The following is a 23,713-nucleotide window of genomic DNA, read 5'->3' on the forward strand; positions in this document are numbered from 1 at the left end:
AAAATATATGGTCTCATAATGCTTCCTCTTTATGCCATTAATTTTAGAGCTATATCAATAAACATGAACTATTTCCTGCTAATTATACTGTGATCCTTCAAAAACCTGGAAACTACACCTACCAATCCTTGCTACAATGCTCTAATTTCAAAAAAGTAACAAAATAGAGGGGGGAAAACTATTTTTGGAAAACAAAGCTAGATCAATTAGTGTTTTATTTTACATATTTTGTTTTTGCAAAACAGACTGTAAAAAAATAAACTCACAGGCTCTTTTTACTAAAATCTATAGCCTTGCCTGCTCCCAAGACCCGGGGCAGCTTACGCTGAAAGAATAAAAAAATCAGAAAAAAGTAATAGAAGTCATCACACAATTGCAAAACATCATTAGCTATGAAGCAATAGTGGTAGTTCTCAATTTATAACCACAACTGAGCCCAAATTTCTGTTGTTAAGCGAGACAGTTGTTAAATGAATTTTGTTCCATTTTACAACCTTTCTTGCCACAGTTATTATGTGAATCACTGCAGTTAAGTTAGAAACAGATTCACTTGTCTGAAGGTCACAAAAGGTGATTACAGGATCCCAGGACACTGCAACTGTCATAAATATGAGTCAGTTGCTGAATTTTTATCACATGACCAATGGTCATAAGAGTGAAAAATATCACTTTTTTCCCCAGTAGCATTGTAACTTCAATCATCAAACCAACTATTTTAAGTCAAGGACTACCTGTATTAAAACATTACTTTAAAAAACAGTAACAAACCAAACCATGTCAAATACATGGCTAAAGAACGAGGAGTTTGTGGCCTTCTAAAATGATTGGTATGTAGGAGATACACACATTTCAGGGAACAATGTATTCCATAGGTTGAGGCTGCTGCAGAAATGGCTTGCTCCCCATCCCACCACCAATGGGTGGCCCAGCATCCCCTCCTTTGCCAATTAACAGGATGGTGGATGCCTTCCAAGATGGCTCCACAGGTACCCAGTGTGAAAAGCCAATTCTATAATGTTTGTTTGTATCTGACAATAAGTTTTTTATTTGTGAATTGAATATTTTTGAAGGGAAATGCCACTCTGAAAAAAGTCACATAACAATGCGCACAAAGTGCTTAGACAATTGTGAAAAGAAAAACTTTATCAAATTTAAGACAGAAGTGAATACATTCAAAAATAGACATTTCTAAATTCCTGTCCTTCTCTTTGTGTTACATTTTATTCTGTGCACAGGAGTTCCCACCTATTCCCTGCCCTTAAATGTTTCCGCAGGAAGAGAAGTGCCTTATGATACTGTGTTAAGACCACCCATAGTGACCTCCAGGATCAGACAAAGACACAAAGCAACTGAAGGAACATTTCAGAATTGAAAAGACAAAAAGAAGTTGCATAGGGCCTCACAAAGACTCCCACGATAAATAGTCCCATAAGCCCCATAAGCGACACAGCCCCTTAACCTTCCTAAATAGATATGCAGAGGCAACACAACTGAATAGTGAGAAAACAATTCAGTTTTTCAAGTTTACCACCCTGAAGGTTTAACAATCACACTAAAGCTTGCATTAAATGCAGGATTAAAATATACAAAAATATAGAATAAAAAGAATAGAAACTGTTGTTTTCATCAACAAGTTTGGGATACCAATAAACAACTGGATAACCACAGAAAACACCAATCTTCCACAAGCAACATAACTGAGGCAGAGGGGAGTGATGAAAAATGCATAGCCATAGGGGACATGTTATAGTATTAGTCTGTATGGTTAAGATGAAAATATTTAAAAATCTTTACATTAAATTAAATGTAAAAAAATCACAAGTGTTTTTTTCTAGGTCTAAAATAAAAATATTTATTTTTCAAATATGGATATGATGTTGTAGGAGATGTCCAGGATGAGTTTGAGGGAAGGGTAAAGCACGTCATCAATCCTGAGTTCCTTCACGTCCACAAGAGGTCAAAGTCCAGTCTACCTTAACTTCCGTTGACCCTTATCTACCGCCAATTTGCTTTGACTGTTAAGTAGTTTAGTAGTTCAGATTCTTCTAGAGCAGGGGTGTCAAACTCAATTTCATTGAGGGTCGCATCAGCATTGCAGTTGCCCTCAGGGGGCCGGGTGGGTATGGCCAGGGTGGGCGTGGCCTGCTGGGTGGGAGTGGCTAGAGTGCGTATAGCCTACTGGGTGGGCATGGCCAGCTCTACATCGTTCGCATCAAGGGTGCCTATGGGGGCCTGGGCAGGAGTGGGAAAGATCTGAGGGTCTCTGGCAGAAGGAGGGTCTCTGGGCCAGGGCCAAGGCAGTGGGGGCCGTTCCCTCACTGTTTCCAGGATGGCTTCGCGGGCCACATGAAACCACTTTGCGGGCCGGATCTGGCCCCCAGGCCTTGTGTTTGACATGTCTGTTCTAGAGAGTGTTAGCACGCAATAAACCTGTCACAAAGTCAACTCCCCTCCGCCCCGTGCGTTCCCACAGAGAGGGCCTCCTCAGGGTGCCTCCAGTCAGAGAATGTCAGCTGGTGGCCCCCAGGGGGAGGGCCTTCTCTGTGGGCGCTCCGGCTTTGTGGAACCAGCTGCCGGTTGAGCTCCGGATGGCACCGGATCTCCGCTCCTTCCGTCGCGGGTTAAAGACCCATTTATTTGAACAAGCTGGCCTGGCCTGATGGGGAATCACTTAGGGTTTTAATATTTATATATATTTTTATTATTTTTATTGTGGGCAATAATTTAATTCTTTTTAATTTTTGTATTTTTGTAGTTTTAAGATATGCCCTGTTCACCGCCCTGAGTCCTTCGGGAGAAGGGCGGTATAAAAATTTAATTAATAATAATAATAATAATAATAATAATAATAATAATAATAATAATAATAATAATAATAACAACAACAATAATAATGTGTCATTTGAACTGCTCTGGCTCCTGATTTCTTATGCCTAACATATATAATTCTATTAATCAAACCATTGTGCTCCTATAGTGAATTTAAGCAATACTTTAGAGCAGGGGTTCTCAAGCGGGAGACATATTTATTTATTTATTTATTTATTTATTTATTTATTTATTTATTTTATTAGATTTATATACCGCCCTTTCCCGAAGGGCAGTTTACAGGGTATTTAAAACAAGAAATACAAAAGTTAAAAACAATTTAAAAAATTACATCAATCCCTGAAAAAAAAGTAAAAACCCCAATTAAAATTAAAATTAAAATTCTCAGCCCACAGGGACCCTAGGATCTTTCAACAAGGGCACAGTGAAAAGCATGTAATGGGGGGGGGGGGGTGGCATGGCAAGTGGTGATGGGACTGCAGAAAATCAAAGTGTATTATGCTATCCTACTGATGCCAGAAACCGCACCAGTTGTTGTTCTTCATCCATATCTGAGACATGGAACCAAATGTCATTGCCAGCCTGTTTGCCTGGCAGATGGAGTAAGCCCTCATTGAACTGCTAATTAACAAGGGACTGTACTGCATTATTAAAATTATTGTAAATAAAAATACAAATCTTATTTATGTATTAATTATATAAATATCAAATTGCAACAAATCAGAAATAGTTAGGAAAATATGGCATTTTACTCCTTATAAATGTGATCAATTACCAGTTTGACCAGTATGATCAGAATGCTGGTTATCATCTACATAACCTCTTACTACACAGAACCAGACTATGTCAGGTATTGTCTTCCCAAGGTTTCCAATTTATTGACTGATTCAGTTTATATTCACACAACTCGTAAAAGCAACTCTGGGTGTTTAAATTCAAATTAAAACAAGAAACAGAATACCCAAAGATGCCTTTTTCACGAGGCAACTGGACTTTGTTTTTCTTTGAAGACTTTTCGTTTCTCATCTAAGAAGCTTCTTCAGCTCTTCAGCTCAGTTCAGAAACAGAACATCAAACCAAAATCTTTTTTAAAAAACTCACACACATCACATCTGAGGCCACTCATACATCTGTCTATTTGTTCCCTAAAGAAAAGGCCACATAATGTCTTGGCCCAATGCCATCCAATGAGAACACTGAAAAAAGATCTTCTGAGAGCCAGTCCACTTGAGGTCAAGGAGGACATGTTCAAGGCATCAGCCCTTTTCTGTTCTGACTGCCACGCTTTAAATGTCCTTTCTGTCAGAGGTTCATGAAATCCCCTCCCTCTTGGCTTTCCATAAAGCCATTAAAATAACTTATTTTTTTCAGCCTTCAGCCAAAAGGTTTACAGTGGACATATAGGAAAGCGGGGGGGGGGGGGGGGGGCAGGTAGGGGAGCTTATTAATTGTGCAGGGTATTTACTTAATCATGCATTGCCCAGAAAGTGTGGATACAGGCCATGAAACCTGTAAAATAAAATCGTGAGCAAAATGGATTTTGATATAGAATAGGATAAATGTTAGGATCTGACTGGATAATAAAGCAGCAATGATGTTCTAGTCCAGGGGTCGGCAACCTGAAAAAGGAAAAGAGCCACTGGGAACCGGTTCCATCACACACACAAAAAAGTGGGAGCCGCGTGCGTGTGTCCATGCACGCGCATGCGCAAAAAACATTTTGCGCATGCGCAAAACATTTTTTCTTGCGCATGCGCAGACACGCGCGGTTGCCATTTTTTAATGTATGATGGAACCGTTTGCGCGACGGCGACGGCCCGTTTGCAGAGCTGCCGCCTTCGGCAGCCTGCAAACGTGCCGCGGCAGCTTTCCCAAAGAGCGGCACTGCTGCCCGTTCGCGCGAAGGTGCACGCGCACCTCCGCTCATTCGGAGAGGTGCGCGCGCACCTCTCAGAACGGGCAGTGGCGCTGCTTGTTGGGAAAGCTGCCGCGGCACGTTTGCAGGCTGCCGCCTTCCTCTGAAGGTGGCAGCTGTGCAAACGGGCCGCGGCAGCTTTCCCAACGAGCGGCGCCACTGCCTGTTTGGGCGGAGGTGCGCGTGCACCTCTCCAAACGGGCGGTGCCACACTCCATTTGGAGAGGTGCGCGCGCACCACTGCCCGTTCGAAGAAGTGTGCACGCACTGGGCGGCTGGGAGCCGCAGGAGACGGCTCAAAGAGCCGCATGCGGCTACGGAGCCGCGGGTTGCCGACCCGTGTTCTAGTCCATAACTGCTTAGATAGCCTTTTGCAACTAGGGTGATATTTGGTATCAGGTAGGCAAAGCATTAATTTGTGATATTACTGAAGTATGTAAGCATAGGATTTCTGGAGGTAGAAGGTTTGGGACAGCATGTTAAGCCTAGCCTAAAGCTTATATAGTTGGAAATATAAAGATAAGAAACTATTATGGGGAAGCTTTGTCCCGAGAATTGGAAAGCCAGTTTTAAGAGCTTCTGGTGACTCCTCTTGCTATGACTATTGTTGAAATCAACGAATGCAGCTGCCACCCTTCCATTTTGCTGAAACTTAATCATATGACTTGCTGAGTAATCTGCTGAATTTTGTATCTGGTTTTGGTAATCATTCTCCTTCATAGCCTCTGAATTCCTCTTCTTTTTGCACTCTAACTTTTAGCCCATATATAAAGAATATCTCATTCTTTATGCCATTCTAGAAATCTTATGCAAACTGGAAAAGTGGGGTAAATAAAAAAATCCCTGCTTAGATCAGAATGCTCTTGAATAAATTTACAGAGCTTAGCTATATTTGGAATACTGTGAGATTTCTCCTCCTCCGATCATAAAAACCTCTGGGAAAGATGCAGAAAAGGGAACCAAAATCACGGGAGGATTTGGAATGTCTCGGTGAGAAAAATGTTTAAAGTTTTGTGCACGCGCACACGTGCACACACAAACATACACATGAAAGAAACACCTTTAATCAGACAGCAGGTATACGATACAGTTCATAAAATGAAGTGTGGCATGGAAAGATTATCCACATTTCTCCCAAAAGACTAAATTTCATGGCTATGCAACTGAAATAATTCGAAAGAGATTCAATGGAATCAAAAAAAGTACTTTTCATACAGTAAGGATTATAAGGAGTTGGTATATCCATAGTCATGAGAATGCCTTGTTGAAGACAAGGGCAGAAGGCCTCTATTTCTTGAATGTTCTGTTTGTGGGCTTCCCAAGGGCATCTTGCTAATCGCAGTAGAAAGCAGGAGGCCGGACTAAATGGACCCTCAGTCTGTTCCAGGAGAGCTTTTATGAAGTTCTTACGATTTCCACTAAGATAGTCTATGAAATCAATACACAGGAAATGATGAAAGAAAATGGAAAGTATCGTATTTTACACACAGAGAGAGAAGGAATGGTAATAAAAGACATAATCTGGCACATAGTTACACATGGAGAAATCTTATGAAAGTCATATGAGGAATTAACCCTTGTAAAATGTAAAAGCTTAGATTCAGAAAAACCAAGCCATAAACATTAAAATGCTTCAATATTCCTCTCTAGGGTGTGTTTTTTTTATAATAGGTTCCAGCAGGCTATTAAACTAAGATGGAAAGTATGCAGGTAGTTCTAGACTTACAACCACAATTGGGACCAGAATTTCTGTTGTTAAGCAAGATGGTTGTTAAGCAAGATGGTTAAGTGAACTGTGCCTGATTTTACAGCTTTTTGCCATGGTTAAACAAAGCACTAAGTGAATCACACAGTTATTTAATGAATCCAGCTTCCCCCTTTGACTTGCTTGTCAGACACTAGCTGGTAAGGTTGAAAATGGTGATCATATGACCCAGGATGCTACAACCATCATAAATACACGCCAGGTGCCAAGTGTCTGTATTTTGCTCATGCGATTATGGGGATGCTGCAAGGATTGAAAGTGCAAGGACTGGTCATAAATCACTTTTTCAGTGTCATTATAACTTTGAACAGTCACTTAAACAGATGTAAACTGAGGACTACCTGTAAGTGTACACAAAACAGAAGATTTAAATCTTAAATAATACTCTGACAAGAAGAATCACGCTTGTTCTTAGTCTATTACAGCCAACACATATGAATTAAAATGCTGTATCTGCATAGCCCAAGAAGAACTCTACTGCCAGGGAAAAGAGAATTAAAACTAAAAACTAAATAAAATAAAATAAAATAAAATCTAAAATACACTGTCACGTTTTATTTTCTTAATTTAGATGAAGGTAGTCATTTTGGTCCCTTTTCTGGCTGAATAAAAAGACTGGCTAAAAACTAAAGAAATGCCCTTTAAAATTAATTAATAAATGGCATAATCAATGAGACAAGACACAGAAACCATACAATGGATAGAGGGTGCCCCAGGAGATAAGCAGGGCATGTTCCAAGTCAATGGCTGATGAGACATCATCTAAACAAACAAGAATTTAAGGAATACAAACCAGCATTCAAACATTTCAGCTGAGCACAGAATTTTCTTGTAGTTCCCTATCCAAAAGAAAATTTACTTAAGAAGGAAAATATTTTCAGTCACTGATGATCATGATATTGCTGCATCAATGTTTCACAGAAATAAATTCTACAACATGCTTGAAAGGAGGAGGAAGAAGTTCTGGCATTAGAGTGACACAATTACCAAATCCAGCAATTTTAGTGATAGCACAATATGTATATCTGAAACTGGCAAAAAGACAAGTGGTTTAAAAACCTTTATCAATGGCCAAAGATGATAACAATAAATAAAAATCCAGGTTTGATGAAAACATATAAAAGCTTGGCACTCTATCTTTGGCATATGCTCTCTATATACAGACTGATAAACATATACCGTATGTGTATATATACAGAGCCAATAGCAAAAAGGAGTTTGGGCTTTTGTTCACCACCTGGTACCAATCCCACTACATAAACAAGGGAAAAATAATTTAAACAGCTTCTATCAGTCTGCCACTGGCAATCAATCTCTCTTCTGGTTTTTAACTGTATATGTCCGTATTTAATACAAAATACTTTCAAAAAAAATCTAATGCATAACGAGTAGTAGGTAAACCATGTGATTTGTCAGAGCACTCATGACTTGCATATTCTCTTACTGAACAATAAATAACAATCCTAAACTGAGGGTCTTGTTACTTCCTAAGAGTTAGCAAGAAATTGAGGCAGGGCAGGAGAAGGCATCTTCTCTTCTTCTTTCAATGCACTTTTTAAGTTTTTCATCCCACAAATGTGTTTCAAATGCTCAAAGGTACAACTTAGTCTGGTTATTGGCTCACAAAAGGGAATGATATCTGTGCAGTTATTGACCTTCAAAACAGAATCGTGGTAGAACCAGTGGGTGGATGCCAGCAAACCTCAGACTGTGACTCATCCCAAATCAACCAATCAACACTGCTCTTTATCTTCCTTCCCTCAGATCACTATTTGAGAAGTGAAGAGATGGCTCAGCCAGAAGCCCCCAAAGAAAGAAAACAGAAGCTAGTGCTTTATTCTGGCTCTCCACATAATCAATTTGTCTGCTGTGAACACAACAGAATGACTTGTGTGGGGTAGAAGCAGAAAAGTGCTGTGCTGCCATACTATGGGAGCATGGTAGATTATCTTCGAAAGGAATGGAATTGAAGGGATATTCTTACCAAGCTATGGAAAGCATTCTCTATTAAACTCACTTTAGGGAAATGGAAGGAGATTGATGGATAAGTGCCCAAAGTGGCAATTAGTGACAAATGGGATATGGAAAAAGAGCATCAGAAATCACCAGTCATGATCTTCCAAGAACCTCTAATCAAGATGGATGAAGATGCTTTTGTGTGGGATCATGGCAGGATTGATTTAAACATTAGAAAAGAACTTTGGTGGTGCAGCATACTACATATGCTAGCACAGCTTTTCAATTAGCATTTCCTGAAGTATGGGATTTTTCTGCCTAACAAGTTCTGGTTTTAACAATCCAAATCCTTAGAAGAAATCTTGCACATCAGTTCCAAGAGTAAATTCAGTGCAAATAAGACTTGGGAGGAAGTCTCCTGCAAATTAGTGAGGTGATTTCTAAATAAACATAAATATAATGGGGTGACAAGACTCCTAAAAAGCACTGTATTCTGGCAAATATTAACTAATTTTCAACTTAGACTGAGTTCTTTTCCTACCGGTCGGAAATAGAGAATAATACCCTTAAAAGAGCAGACTGCACCCATTATACAAATAAGGAAATACAATTTAAATAGACAACTCTCTAATGTCTACTATCATATTTGCTTAAAGGAAGATGACCCAAACATTTAAAAGGATTGTCCCAAAAAGCAGGCAGAAACGAAATACCAAAAAAAATCTGTACAGTATTCAACATTTCTATCTTGTCAACACTACGTTGTCAACTCTAGTTGCAACCAACCCTACAAATTTCTACATCTCTATCAAGAGTAAGAAACAGAAAGGGAGATAAGGAGAGGGGGGGAGAGAGGAAGAGAAATGGAGAGAGAGATTCTTATATATATATGATACACACTTGCAAATGCTTCTACTAGATGGCATACTTCAAAAGACTCATTCAGCTAGGACAAAAAAGTAAATTTATATTAACGGACAATCTACAGATACATAAACACCCTCCTACTAATAGAAACAAGAGAAAAGAAAAAAAAATGTATGGAGACGAGAAAACAAGAGGAAAGGGAGAACAAAACTAGATTGAGATAAGACAAAGGAAAAATGGATGGAGAAGAGAAAGCCCCTTCTTTGATATCATAAAGGATTAAACATTCACTAGACAAAAGACCATCCCAAGCAGTAGTTATGCTTCAGACTAACTTTCAAAGGCATTTATATTTACAACAAAACATGGTAATTCTTTTGTTCTCAACTGCTTATTCTATTCTTATCAAGGACACACATCCCTGCTATTTGTTTCAAGGAAAAAAGTCTATTCCCCATCCATAAATAAAGGTATGTTTCTTTCTATTCTTTCAGTGTTATGATACAATGATAATTTTAAAAAGTTTCCCACAAAGTAGATGTAACATGGTAAAAATATTTTAATATATAGACAGCATATTGAAAAGCCAAGAATTTACATTCTTCAAACAGTTAAACTGCACTAGCAGTTCCACAGAGGATATCATGCCTGAATGAACCACCCCCATTTCAACATAATCACTGTGAAGGCAAAGTTAAAATAGAAGACTTTTCAGAAATAACTTGACCATGCTGGTGAGAGGTGAAATCCTTCACCAACATGTGCTCTTCAGGTATTTTGCATCAAATATCTAATTACAAACATAGACCTGTAGTTTAACACAACCAGAATGTTACTGCAAACAAAGCCACAGAAAAATCAAAAGTATCAATATTATCAGTATCAGTATTATTATTTTATAATAAAGCACTATGCCAAATAGCATCTGTCTTCACAAAGACAATAAGCCAAATCTATATAATCTGGAAAAAAGACACAAAGTAAACTTTAATATGATGCAGTAGCTTTAATATCTAAACTTTAAACTATCTAGCCCAGGGCCATCATATAGAGAACATTATGAAACTTCACTTTAAAGAGAGGCTATGAATTGTATCCATCAAAAAATAAATTAACAGACTGAAAATTGTTTTCCCCATTTCTCTCAACTTCACCTTCCTTCCCCATTTATTACTCTGATATCCAAGCTCTGTTGTAGAGGGAGAAGCTATATTTTTACAGCATTAAAAGGTTATTAACATGCTGATAAATATTTAAAAACTTGATATGAGAAGGAAAAGAGTGACATGTCATTTTTCAAAACTAGTCTGCTGTATCTGGTCTCTAGAGCTAATCATTTTTAAAATGGATTAACTGAAGGATCAGTAGACTAGAAAAGCCAAAGGATCAACTGCCTTACTAGCTAGTACCATTACAGAAGAGATCCCCAACCTTTTGGGCACCAGGGACCGGTGCCATGGAGAAAGGTTTTCCCATGGACCAGAGGGGGTGTGGTTTTGAATACTGCCTGCATCCCGAGGATGGAGCTTTGATTGTTTGTGCAGCCCGCTTGCTGGCATGCTACGGACAGGTGCTGGTCCATGGACCAGGGGTTGGGGACCCCTGCATTACCGGGTACATTGTATTCTTACAGGACTTTCATAAGCAGCATCTAGGAAAAAAGGATGTTGTTAATGCTATCCACCACTCTGACCCTTTGCCTTAATTCTGGTAATGACCTATAAAGCCCTAAATGGCTTGGGTCCGGGATATCTGAGGGAACACCTGCTGCCAGCATCAAGTTCCCTTCGTCCTGTGCGCTCCCACAGGGAGGGCCTTCTCAGGGTGCCGCCAGTAAAAGATTGCCGGCGGGTAACGCCCAGGGGGAGGGCCTTCTCAGTGGGTGCGCCTGCCCTCTGGAACCAGCTGCCCGTAGAGTTGAGGACTGCCCCCGACCTCCGTTCATTCCGCCGGGACCTGAAGACCTGGCTCTTCCAGCTCTCTGGCCCAGGCTGAGAATTTTAATTTTAATTTTAATTGGGGTTTTTATTCTCTCAGGGACTATTATAATCTTTTTAATTATTTTTAATTTTTGTATTTCCTGTTTTAATTCCCTGTAAACCGCCCTGAGTTCTTCGGGAAAGGGCGGTATACAAATCCAATGAAATAAATAAATAAATAATTCTTCCCTTTATAAATATTTGGTGGCTGTTAGATTTTCTCAGTGCAGATTTCTGAACATCTGCTAATTTCAGCTAGGCCTATAATCAGGAACATTTGTTTCTTCCTTGCACCATTTCCACACAACAACTTGAGGTCTTCTGCTGGCAATCATGTTGGACTGTTCCCTACAGCAGCAACTTGTGCATGAGATTATTTGGTCACCTAAATTAATACTTCATTAGCTTTTACAACTATATTTTACAGAAAATAATCTGAAGGTTATATAATTCAATTTCCATAATACACTTTGACACGACTTCCTTTATCTATTCATTCCTTGCAATCAAAACTCTTGAACGAAGAACATTTTTATTCTTTGGATTTGTCTTTGGATTTTAATTTCTTATGGTCAACATTTCACAGCCAAAGATTCCAACACGATGATGGCTGGAGAAAGTTGTACAAGAATCAATTTTCAAGAACTTAAGAAGCTTCTTGGAGAAAGTTGTACAAGAATCAATTTTCAAGAACTTAAGAAGCTTCTTGGATGAGAAGCAAGAAGTCTTCAAGGAAAAACAAAAAGTTCAGTTGCCTTTTGAAAATGCATCTTTGGGACCACCATTACCTGTTTGAGAATCTCCTTAGACAACCAATTTTCAAGAATAACTGTGACTGCTTGAAATCATTTTGTGAGAAATTATACCCCACTTGTTTTCCATATTAATTTTTAAAAATGGTGTGGTGCCCATCAAAGTCAGGTTTTCCTAGGGCAACCTATAACGAAGTAATGGCATAACCTTATTTTTCCACACATGTATTTTGTTATCCAGCATTTACCCCTCATGAGAAATCTTGGCAATGTAAAACCTGTGAGACCTCCCAAAAAGTACCCCACAACCAATGTATAAATGTAACAATTAAAAATGGCTGAAATCCTAGTAGGATTGCCCAATTTTAAAAAAAATCAGTATTTACGTGAGCTTTCATTAGGTCTTGGGAATGAGAACAAATTTCCACTTGGCCATGATGCACAATCATGACTCTGGGTTACTTGGGGCCATGAAGCATTTCTTAATGTACCTCATACAACTTGTAAAGGATAAAATGGGCATACAAAGATATCTGCAGTTCACTGGAGAAAAGAGAATACAGGTTTAGCAATACAGGTAATCGTGACTTAGTGACCACAGTTGAGACCAGCAACTCTGTCGCTGAGTGAAGCAGTTGCCAAGGGAAGCTGCAACTGTCCTTACGATCTTACTTCAGCCTTCCTTGCTTTTGTTGTTGTTGTTGTTAGCTGCGAAGTCGTGTCCGACCCATTGCGACCCTATGGACAACATTCCTCCAGGCCTTCCTGTCCTCTACCATCTTCTGGAGTCCATTTAAGCTCACGCCTACTGCTTCAGTGACTCCATCCAGCCACCTCATTCTCTGTCGTCCCCTTCTTCTATTGCCCTCGATCTTCCCCAGCATTAGGCTCTTCTCCAGGGAGTCCTTCCTTCTCATTAGGTGGCCAAAGTACTTGAGTTTTAGCTTCAGGATCTGGCCTTCTAAAGAGCAGTCAGGATTGATCTCCTCTAGGACTGACCGGTTTGATCGCCTTGCAGTCCAAGGGACTCGCAGGACTCTTCTCCAGCACCACAGTTCAAAGGCCTCAATTCTTTGGCGCTCAGCCTTTCTTATGGTCCAACTTTCACTACCATACATTGCAACTGGAAAGACCATAGCCTTGACTATACGCACTTTTGTTGACAGGGTGATGTCTCTGCTTTTTAGTGTGCTGTCTAGATTTGCCATGGCTTTCCTCCCCAGGAGCAAGCGTCTTTTAATTTCTTGGCTACAGTCCCCATCTGCAGTGATCTTGGAGCCCAGGAAAACAAAATCTGTCACTACCTCCATTTCTTCCCCATCTATTTGCCAGGAATTGAGAGGGCCAGATGCCATGATCTTGGTTTTCTTAATGTTAAGTTTCAACCCAAGTTTTGCACTCTCCTTCTTCACCTGCAACAAGAGGCTCTTTAGTTCTTCTTCACTTTCTGCCATTAGAGTGGTATCATCTGCGTATCTTAGGTTGTTGATATTTCTTCCGGCAATCTTAATTCCAATTTTTGATTCATCTAGCCCTGCCTTTCTCATGATGTGCTCTGCATATAAGTTAAATAGGCAGGGCGACAGTATACAGCCTTGCTTTACAAACCTGCAAAGGATAGGCCATGGAGGTTTTTTTTTCATCACCATCATAACTACATCACTAAACGAGGCAGTCACTAAATGAGAGTTATCTGTAAATGCAGAAGGAAAATGGTGTTTCAAAGCAGAATTGTAAAAATAGCACTTCACATTGCTATGGATTGGAAGAGTATCAATTGTTCTCCCTTTTACTTTTCGTTTCTGGTCCAATACTCCAAAGTGACTTGAATTAACAATTTCTGTGATTTCCCATAATGCTCTCGAGTTACTGTAGGCTAGGAACATATTAAATAATGAGATCCAGCTTTCCAGAGCTGTTTTAAATACAACTGCTACAAGCATCTACCTTTCAGAGGAAGCAGGAAAAGAGTTGAACTCCCACCATTAACACTGGAGGGTATGATGCTTTCATTAGTGAACAAGTCTAACCTAAAGCTTTATAAAGATAATCAATAACTGTCAAATGGGCATGTGGCTTATTACCACAGAAAACTTGCTTGCCAGTCTCTCCTTTCATTTGCCTTTTACCTATATGTATAGAACCCACTATTTCTTAAGCTTTATATTTAGGAACCTCAACAACTGGATTCAACAATGGTTTGGCAGTGGCGAATAAATCTGAAGCTTAAGAATAGTATGAAGCTTAAGAATTGCTTTATCGATGAGATGGGTTGGCATATAAATGAAATAAATAAAATTAGTTTAAAAAATGACTATTCTTTCTAAGAACTGAATAGCTTCTATGTCTACTTCATAAAGTATCATGAGCCTGACAGTTGCACTGGAGCCTGTAAAGCCAATCTTTCAAGAAATCACTGAAATATTATGTCAAGCTGTTTAATAGTGGGAGGAAGCTAGTCAAGCCTCTTCATGTCATGCAACCAAAATATTCTGCAGCTCATTTGTAAAACGAAGGGTGATGTCAGGCAATAGCTGGTAGAAAAATATTTACTTTAAAATATTTCTATTTTAAACATTTTGCCTTGAGATACAAGAGCCCAAAGGGATCTCTTTAAATATTCATCACTTCTTGTTTTTATTTATAATTTTTATTAAAGAAAATTGTAAAAGGATAAAACAAATAGAAAGTTTTAAAGAAAGAGAAAGAGAGAGAGAGAGAGAGAGAGAGAGAGAGAGAGAGAGAGAGGAAGGAAAGGAAAGTTAATAATGGTATATAATGGTTAAGGTACTTGACTGAAAAATTGAGAAGAGTCAGGTTTTTAAGTCCATTATCAGCTCATTAGGTGATTTCAGGCCATAGACAATCTTTCACTGGAGGCTACCTGACCTGATGAGGCTGCTGGAGGAAGAACTGGGGAAAGAACTGCTCCCTTAAGCTTTCCAAAGATAGTTGGGTGATAAATCCAATGCATAATTAAGATGCTTGGTCAACACATCTTGTAGAGGTTTGGTCATAAAAAAGTCAAATGCTTTGGAACACTTCCAAACATTTATGGTATCCAATCTGATGCTTTCCAATGGGATTCAATCTAATGTATTCCCCTCCAAACTCCTTTTTATTTAGAAAAATATGATTCAGAAGCAGAACTGCAATTATTACAGTTGCTAGGCAAAAGCTAAAGGCCTCCAATTATGGCATATATTTTGAGAGATTTAAAAAATCCTATACAGGGAACCTTGTCTATAAATTCAAAACATAGTGTGCTATGAACATAATGTGGCAATAAAACTATTGAATATTTAATTTATAGTCTTTGGACAATTACATGTATTAGCCAATCTCAAGCTATCTCAAATCTTGCTGTTCAAAAACAAAACAATTGTCAGCTTTGTTCCTTCCTCCTCTTCTTTGTGGCTTAAATCTAGTTTCAAAACAACAGCCACGTTTGATTGTAAGTTAGAAGCATTTCTATTCTTTTCACTCCCAACCCAACTACAATAAAGGAAAACACAAGTAGTGTTGTCCAATTTTTACAACTGCACATTTCTCAGCTCACCATCTCTGTTCAGCTACATAAAGGGAAAAAACATTGATATGAATATTTCAATGAGAAGCTGACAATTCTTCATACAGTTTGCTTTCCCAATTATTGATTGGGAAAGTAGATTCTGTAGGGGGCATATCAAGTTGTCCCACCAGGTTCCAGGTGCAATGGAGCTGGTTAACGTTTAAATATGAATGCAATAAGTTAGTCAAATCTATATCAGGGATCCGCAACCCCCGGTTCGTGACTGGCACCGGGCCTCAGCATACCAGCAACGGGGCCATGCAAACAAGTGAAGCCCCATCCACTGGATGCAGGCAGCACATGAAACCACGCACCCTCTGGTCCGTGGAAACATCTTTCTCCACAGAAACGGTCCCTGGTGCCCAAAAGGTTGGGGGCCTCTGGTCTATATGATCAAGAGAGGTACAGTGTCTGAGGTTTCAATGCTGTGTAAAAATAACGTTCCTGTTATGGCAACATCAATGTTCTTCATCAGTTGCTATAGTGATGAAGAGCTTGCCAGAGGAAGGAAGGACTTTAAAGAATCTTGTACTCAAGCATGATAACCTTTACAAGACCGGTGGGCTCTGAGGCTAGATCCATACCAAAGCTTTGATTGATTTATTGATGAGGAGCTCCATTTATTAGGTCTCTGCTTGTACACATTTTTTTCACTTAAGTGCTTGGACTAAGTCTTTCATTTAGATCATCTCTTCTTAAGAGCAATCACTGGGCATGTATATATTTACAATGGATGTGAATAATAAATGCAGAACTGTCCTTCAGCCCAAAAGGTCACAGCAACACTTTTAAAAGTTTTCCATAATGTATTTAATAAAACAATGCAAACACTCAGCTATATTCTTTCCTTAACTATACTGGGAGCATCTGCCAAGGCATTCAAACTACACTGGCCTCTGGATTCCTGGAACAATACTGCTAAATTGCCCAACAAAATACAACTAAGCATAGTGGAGAGAAATGGCAGCACTCACTATGGAAGTAATGTTTGCTTTATGATAGATATTGACTCTCCTCACTTTTAATATGCTATAATACACTGACTAAAATTTGAAAAGTTTTCTTTTCATATTTGATGAATATTTACACATCAGTGAAATCCTTGAGGACAGAGGGAAGCATAGTTCAGTGTTTGGCTCGACTTTCCTAAAGTCATCTGGATGTGATCACAAAACAACTGTACTTTTATTGTTTTCTTATTGTGGCACATTGCAGCATGTTTGTACTTACGTTAAACTTATATTTGGATGCTCTAGAACACGGGTGTCAAACTCTCCGCATCACGTATCGCGACTTTATTTGCATTGCCGGAGCTGGGATGGGTACACTGGGATGGGTACAGCCTCCGTATGATGCAACTGGCTTGTAGGCTGGCAGTTTGACACCCCTGCTCTAGAAAATCAGTCTGATTGACCTTTGAGCACATTTAAATCCTAGAAAGTTTCAATTAAACAGAAATAGAGTACTGGAATAAATATTATATTGCTTTCATGGATCTGCAAAATCACTGATGACATAAATGTACATTTATCCTTCAAAAATAAATGACAAAAACAGATACGTAAGGATACCAAACTTTCCAGAGAATCTTAACATTTTACAAACAAAAAAACTCCTGTCTTTTATGATGCAACTAAACCAAACCCTTCATCCAAAGGCTACTTCCTACAAAAAAAATATCAAAATCCATGCCTACCTAAACTATCTTGGAAAGAGGCCATGTTATGTTTTCAGTCAGATTAAAACAAAAAACAAAATTAGGATCGGTTCTCACAAAAACGCCTCCTTCTGAGATCCACAGGGCAAAAATAACCATTTAATTGCAGCTGATTTAACTAAGCAGCCACCTAGAACTCAAGCTATAGTCCTCAACAGCCTATTGGAGAAAAAGGTGGAAAATTTTGATTCTTGGCATTTGAGATCTAGAACCATTTAGATGTTTTTTTTGCACTGCATTCTGCTTCAGACATTTACACATAAAATCAGTGACGCTGATAAGGCTAGACCTTTTAGACACTCTAAAGCATAATTAATGGCGGATCTGAATACACCTGAATTTAAGGCCTGGAACAACATGGCGATACCAAATTCATGAAATCTTATACAGTTCTCTATATCACATCACATTCAAAAGTTTGGTTTCCATAGTTGGATTCTATTTATTTTTTTTCTGCACCAAAATTATACTTATTTCTAGGACTCTAGGAGAACCTATTTTATTCATGCCATCAAGATTATATTAGTTTAATTGGGTGTAGATTGCACACACTCTTCTCTTTTAATTTCAAGATTGACAAATTTTATTGGGGGATATGTATGTTTATGTGTTTCATATTAGGAAAATGAAGCAGCCATAAAGCAAGTAATAGTACATATCTCCATCTCTTACCACAAGTCTATTCAACTCAGGATCTAAATTATGGAAAGAGAAGGCACCTGTTCGAAAAGCAACATTTTGATTTAAAGTACAGAAAGACAGACATTGAGGGTAAGACCTTTTTTTATAAAGTATAATGTAAAGCTTTAACACATTTAGATCTAGAAAGCAATACCCTCACACTGAAAAAACCTCAAGAAGCAGTGCTAAGTCTCACTGTATCTCAGGATTACCTGCCTACCTTGAACACTTCATCCAGATAAAGTTAGTAAAACTATTTCTTCTTTCACAGATACCATCAAGTATTGATGTGCACACTGTTAATCAGCAGCATCACAGATCACAATACCACATTGTGGCAGCAGCAAAGGAAGAATATCTTTTCCTATGGCTTCCATCACTGTCTAATGGAATCAATTTATATATTCACAAAGGAACTAGCTTAGCTTTAAAACGAGTTTCCTAAGTTCTTCCATCCTTATTCCAAAACAAACCCCACCCTACAAGCCATTTTCTAGATCAGCGTTTTTCACACCTGGCAACCATAAGATGTATGAACTCCCAATATTCCCCAGCCAGCATCTTAAATATTGCCACATTTGAAAAACATCATTGTATATATTCCTCATCTTGAACAAGAAGGAATCCCTTTCAAAAAGAAGCCATCAAACAACTTAAAAATGAATGCGCTGGGTCATATAGTTAAATGTAGCTAGAGAGACCGACCATTTGCCTATAAGACTGCAGTACAAGGTTTCTGATCACACCATACTAAGCTATAATATGCAATTTGGTTAATATGATATGCAAAACATTCAGTGCAATTTATAAACCAGGTTTTCTTTTTGCAAGGTTTATGCATTATACTTACAAAAAAGCGAATAGTATTAAAAATATTAAAGTGATATATGAGTCAGTAAGAAAAAATAATACGGCCCTAGAGTATCTTGTATTTTGGAAATTATGAGCTACTTAAAGTATCTCTCAACTCATTATAACTCTTTTCAACTACTCATAAATTAGGAAACATATTTTTATGGACTTCAAAGGGGCTGAATTCAATTTGCTGTTTGCTCAAGGTATCTCTAGAAAAACATCTATCAGTGACAAATTCAATTATGTATGTTTCTAAACAGCATTTTCTCACTAATCACAAAATCTCACACAATTTTATTTATACATTTACTGCTAAAAGGAGGAGAAAGACTAGACTGCAGAGAGAGACAATCATTGTCCTCATTCTCAATGTAAACCTAGTAGTTCTAAAGTTACTCATCTCAAATTGAACATCTTTTTCAGAGAACCCAAGTTTCCCTGGTCTCTCCAAACTTAATACATATATTATTTATAAATGTTAAAAACATATATCACGTAATATAGAAAAAGGATTCCAGTACAATTAATCAATCCATCATCTAGCTGTGAAAACATCTGCTTTCAAGGGTGATAAATTGTTTGCTAATAGACTACTTAAGAGATCCTCATTTCTTAGCTCAGATTTCAAAGGATATCACTATCAGTCCACTATAGAAAGAAACAGAGCTGACAATAAATGCTGTTAACAGATATTATGTCTGAATGTATGTATTTTATTACATTCAGAGGCATGCACATGCACAAAGAAGCAGCCAATCCAGAAACCAGGGAATGTATAAATGGGCATTTGGGACCTCTCTAGAAGTAATTTCATGGCCTTTTAATCCCAATATTTATATTTCTTGCCCAAATACTTCATACATTTTGTAAGCAGAATTTAATCCAAAAAGACTATACTACAATGTATCTATTAGAATTGAAAGTATTTAGTCATTCCTTCATTAGATTTATATCACCTCTTTCCTCCAAAGGACTAAAGCCTATCGCAAGGTATTGCAAGTCTATTTGCTTTGTAAATGAGTTTTTAACTGTAGGAAAACAAAAAGGGAGAAAAGGCTGCTCAATTCTCAGTTTTTATTTGGTATGGGAATCCAATAACCCACCTTTCTGAGCTTTTTGTATGGATGACCTCACTGCAGGGACAAAGGGAGGACGAATTATATTAAAGAATTTCAACTCTGCTTGTCTTTACTTTCCAAGGCAGATACAGCGGTGTTTGTCAAAAAGTGCAGTTATAAAACAATTTCAGATTTGAATGATATAGTGATCATCCTTTTTGTTCATAGTAATAAAAAATGGCTAGTGCAGCACTATAAATCAGGACACATACAGATAATACAACTGATGGAGAAATTCATCTTTCAAAATAAGTCCATAAAAGTCAAGCAAATTTACTAAGGGATAATTAACATACAAACTTAATTATTTAATTTGCACATAAGCTCTGATGCTTCCATACTGCTTATTCAAACAAATAATGTTTATCTAGTAACCTGAAAGCAACTTTTGCATACCATAGGTGCTCAGATAACATATTTCCTACCTGTAGAAATCATGAGTTGTGGCCTTTAGGTCAAATGTAAAGAAACCATTTCCATTTTTAAAATATTTGGACATGCTTTCTCCATTTTGAGCATTTACATATATATCCAATTCTCTGTATATGCAGAAACATCAGAATTCTCTTTTCATATTATAGGTTTGATGTTTTGAAAAGAAAGAGGGAGAACCAGAATATTCAGAATTCTCAAATGATTTAAACTGATATTTAAACCATCATCTACTGCATGGAGCATAAGATAATATATAAAATATTTTGAATTCCGAGTATAGTGAAGGTTTGAAACTAAAAAGTTCCACATAAAATAACACAATATTTTTTTAAAAAAAATACCAAACTGTTTTCTAAAATGAACTGTGGGGAAATAATTTTACCAGAAAGAACTGGTTGATAGTCCATATAGTTTACTCTTCTCCAATAGGCAACCACGCACTTCTTAGAAACTCCTAGGGAGGCTAGACAGTCCATTTTAGCATCAAATGGAAAAAGTAGAAATTCTATCAGGACATAGCAGCCAGCAATAGTCCTCACCTCCACCAATGGGGCTGATCCCTTTTAGGGCCAGCTTAATGTATGAATACCACAGGCAATGTACACCTCCAAATTCTACAAATTATGTTTTGTGTAAAGAACGAAGCGGCTGGCAGGTTGCCTACACCAGGTAATTAGACTACAATTCCCAGTTTTCTTTTTTTAGACCAGTGTTGCACCACAAAGGCCACAGATATAAGTAGCCTAAGATGTGGGACTATTTTCAGCATCATTTCTGTTTACTTTATTGAAGGGAAGGTGTTTATTAAATCGTGAAGACCTTCAACGTAGTTCCAAGTTCATTCAAACGAGCCAGGACAACCAACCATAAACACGCTTCGTTGGAGACTGGTCGGGCCAAAATCACGGGAGTCCGCATGCCGGGATTACCTCAAATGTTCTTCACTCGTCTTTCGGGTACTACCAGGATTAAACCAAGCCACTTACTTGCGCCTTCGATTTTGTCCGACCCCCTGCTCCAAATGATCTGCCTAGTTTCCAGCTTCACTTGGAACGTTTTTCTCTCGGGTCTCTGGGACTTCTTGGAGTAAAAGAGAGTCATGACCGTACCCACTTCCAGGCTCCGATAGAGGTGACCCACTTCGGCTTCACTTTGGATGCAGGGTCCATTGGCGAAGAGAGACGCCATGGTGACTCCCCAGCCTTTTTCCTCTTTCTCCAGCTGGGCGAAACAAAAAAAAAAAGGAGGGGGACTTCGCAAACAAAAGAGAATTGTCTCTCTGGCACCGGAGCCAAAGCCAAAAGAAACTGGTGGCGAGAGGAAAAAAAAGGGGGGGAGGAGGAGGAAGAGACAGAAAACGGGGGAGGACAATTTTCTCGTCGTTTTAACTTCGTAGCAACATCCTCCCCAGGGTACTCCTTTCTCTGCTCAGCGGCAGCGTTTTAAGGTTTAGTCCCCTTCTTCCCAGGAGAGAGAAGAGCGGGGGCGGGGAGGAGAAAAAAGAAGGCGGCGCGGGATGGAGGCAGACCGGAGGGAGGGGGAGAGAGAGAGAGAGAGAGAACGGGGGTCGTTTTAGTCCCGGCCGGTTGGAGTGTCCTTGGGCCCCCTCAATTTTTCAGTCTCAGAACGCTGAAAGTGCCCTCCTCCTCCTCTCTTGCAGCCGTGCACCATTTTCCGTCCTCGCCTCCTTCCCGTTTTCTTTCCTTTTCCCTCCAATCCTGAAAGGAGCTTCAAGCAAAAGGAAGCGAGGAACAAGGAGCCGGGAAGTGGGAAAGAAGGAGCCGAAGGCGGCTTCCCGGCTCAGCAAAGGCTCGGAGGCCGGAACCCAGAGCGCGCCTTTCCCCTTCTCTTGCGGCGTTTTTTATTTCCAACTCTCCCCCCTCTCCCGCTTCTCCCGCTCTCTCTTTCCCTAAAAAACAGAGCTCTTGGTCCGAACCGGGCGGATTGAACTCCTCTCGCTCCACAGCTGGGCCAGTAACGGCCGGAGTTAAAAAGAGAGGGAGGCGGCGACTTTTTCACCGCTCGGGAGGCGAGAAGCCCCGCCGAGCTCGCCTGCGACGGAGGCCAATGGCACGCTCGCCACGGCCTCGGCGTGAAACGAAAGCAAGCAAGCGAGCGAGCGTCTTGGCTCTCGGGCTAGCGCTTTCCGCCTCGCCAGAGGGGCAGAGCTCGGCGCGCATCGACCATTGCTCGTCGTGGAGTCTGGACCCTGACGGAGGAAGACAAAAGAGCCCAGGCGGAAGGCCGGAAATTGACCTCGAGCCTGCTTTTTTTTCACACACGCAACTAAAATTAGAGGAATATGCTAGCAAGCGCCACCTCACTCTCTTCCCCGCCCCCCCCCCGCCGCCACTTCGCTCTCCTTAAAGTTAAACTACATTAAAGCGGGGGTGTGGGGGGGGGGACACTAGGAGGCGGGATTAGCTTCTTGAAAAGATACGAGTTCACCCATATATGGTTCCGTCCCCGCCCCCTCCTGCCGCGGGCCTTGTGGTTTTTCTTGTTTTCTTGGGAGACTTAAGATGGGAAGGCGGCCGTGCCCCGGCGATCAGAGGTAGCCAACAGGTTAATAATAATAATAATATAAAGTTGGAAGGGACCTTGGAGGTCATCTAGTCCAACCCCCTGCTCAGGCAGGAAACCCTATACCAGGGGTAGGCAACCTCGGCTCTTTTATGACTCATGGACTTCGACTCCCAGAATTCCTGAGTCAGCTATGCTGACTCAGGAATTCTGGGAGTCGAAGTCCATGAGTCATAAAAGAGCCGAGGTTGCCTACCCCTGCCCTATACCATTTCAGGCAAATGGCTGTCCAGTCTCTTCTTAAAAACCTCCAGTGTTGGAGCATTCACCACCTCTGGAGGCAGGTTGTTCCACTGGTTAATTGTTCTAACTGTCAGGAAGTTTCTCCTTAGTTCTAGGTTGCTTCTCTCCTTGACGAGTTTCCATCCGTTGCTTCTTGTCCTGCCTTCAGGTGCTTTGGAGAATAGCTTGGCTCCCTCTTCTTTGTGGCGGCCCCTGAGATATTGGAACGCTGCTATCGTGTCACCCCTCACCCTTCTCTTCATTAAACTACACATACCCAATTCCAGCAACCGTTCTCTATATGTTTTAGCCTCCAGCCCCCTAATCATCTTAGCTGAGTTATACCCGTCTCTGGGCATTTACACACTGCGCCGGCTTTGCTGTTGGGCAAAATGTGACCGGCGGTAGCAGCAGCTGTTGATTTGAGCTACTGTGAAAAGCTTGTAATTTCTTAAAGGTTTTTCTGGC

At 39.7% G+C, this 23,713-nt stretch overlaps 1 protein-coding gene across 5 annotated transcripts in view; it reads right to left on the bottom strand.

Moving 5' to 3' along the window:
- The window catches only part of PLCG1 (phospholipase C gamma 1), a 97,398-nt gene extending 75,078 nt beyond the window's left edge, over positions 1–22,320 (bottom strand). For 4 of the 5 annotated variants that reach the window (XM_083358798.1, XM_083358797.1, XM_083358796.1 and 1 more), the window contains exon 1: positions 21,427–22,318. In XM_083358798.1, the coding sequence (XP_083214924.1) occupies positions 21,427–21,628 (202 nt within the window). In that variant the 5' untranslated portion in view covers positions 21,629–22,318. Of the gene's footprint in view, positions 1–21,426 lie in introns of all 5 variants that reach the window. The other variant, XR_014492022.1, reaches the window with a different exon arrangement.
- Positions 22,321–23,713: the final 1,393 nt, after the last annotated feature.

Source organism: Vipera ursinii (genome assembly GCF_947247035.1).
Source record: "Vipera ursinii genome assembly, chromosome: 3".
Classification (NCBI taxonomy): Eukaryota; Metazoa; Chordata; class Lepidosauria; order Squamata; family Viperidae; genus Vipera; species Vipera ursinii.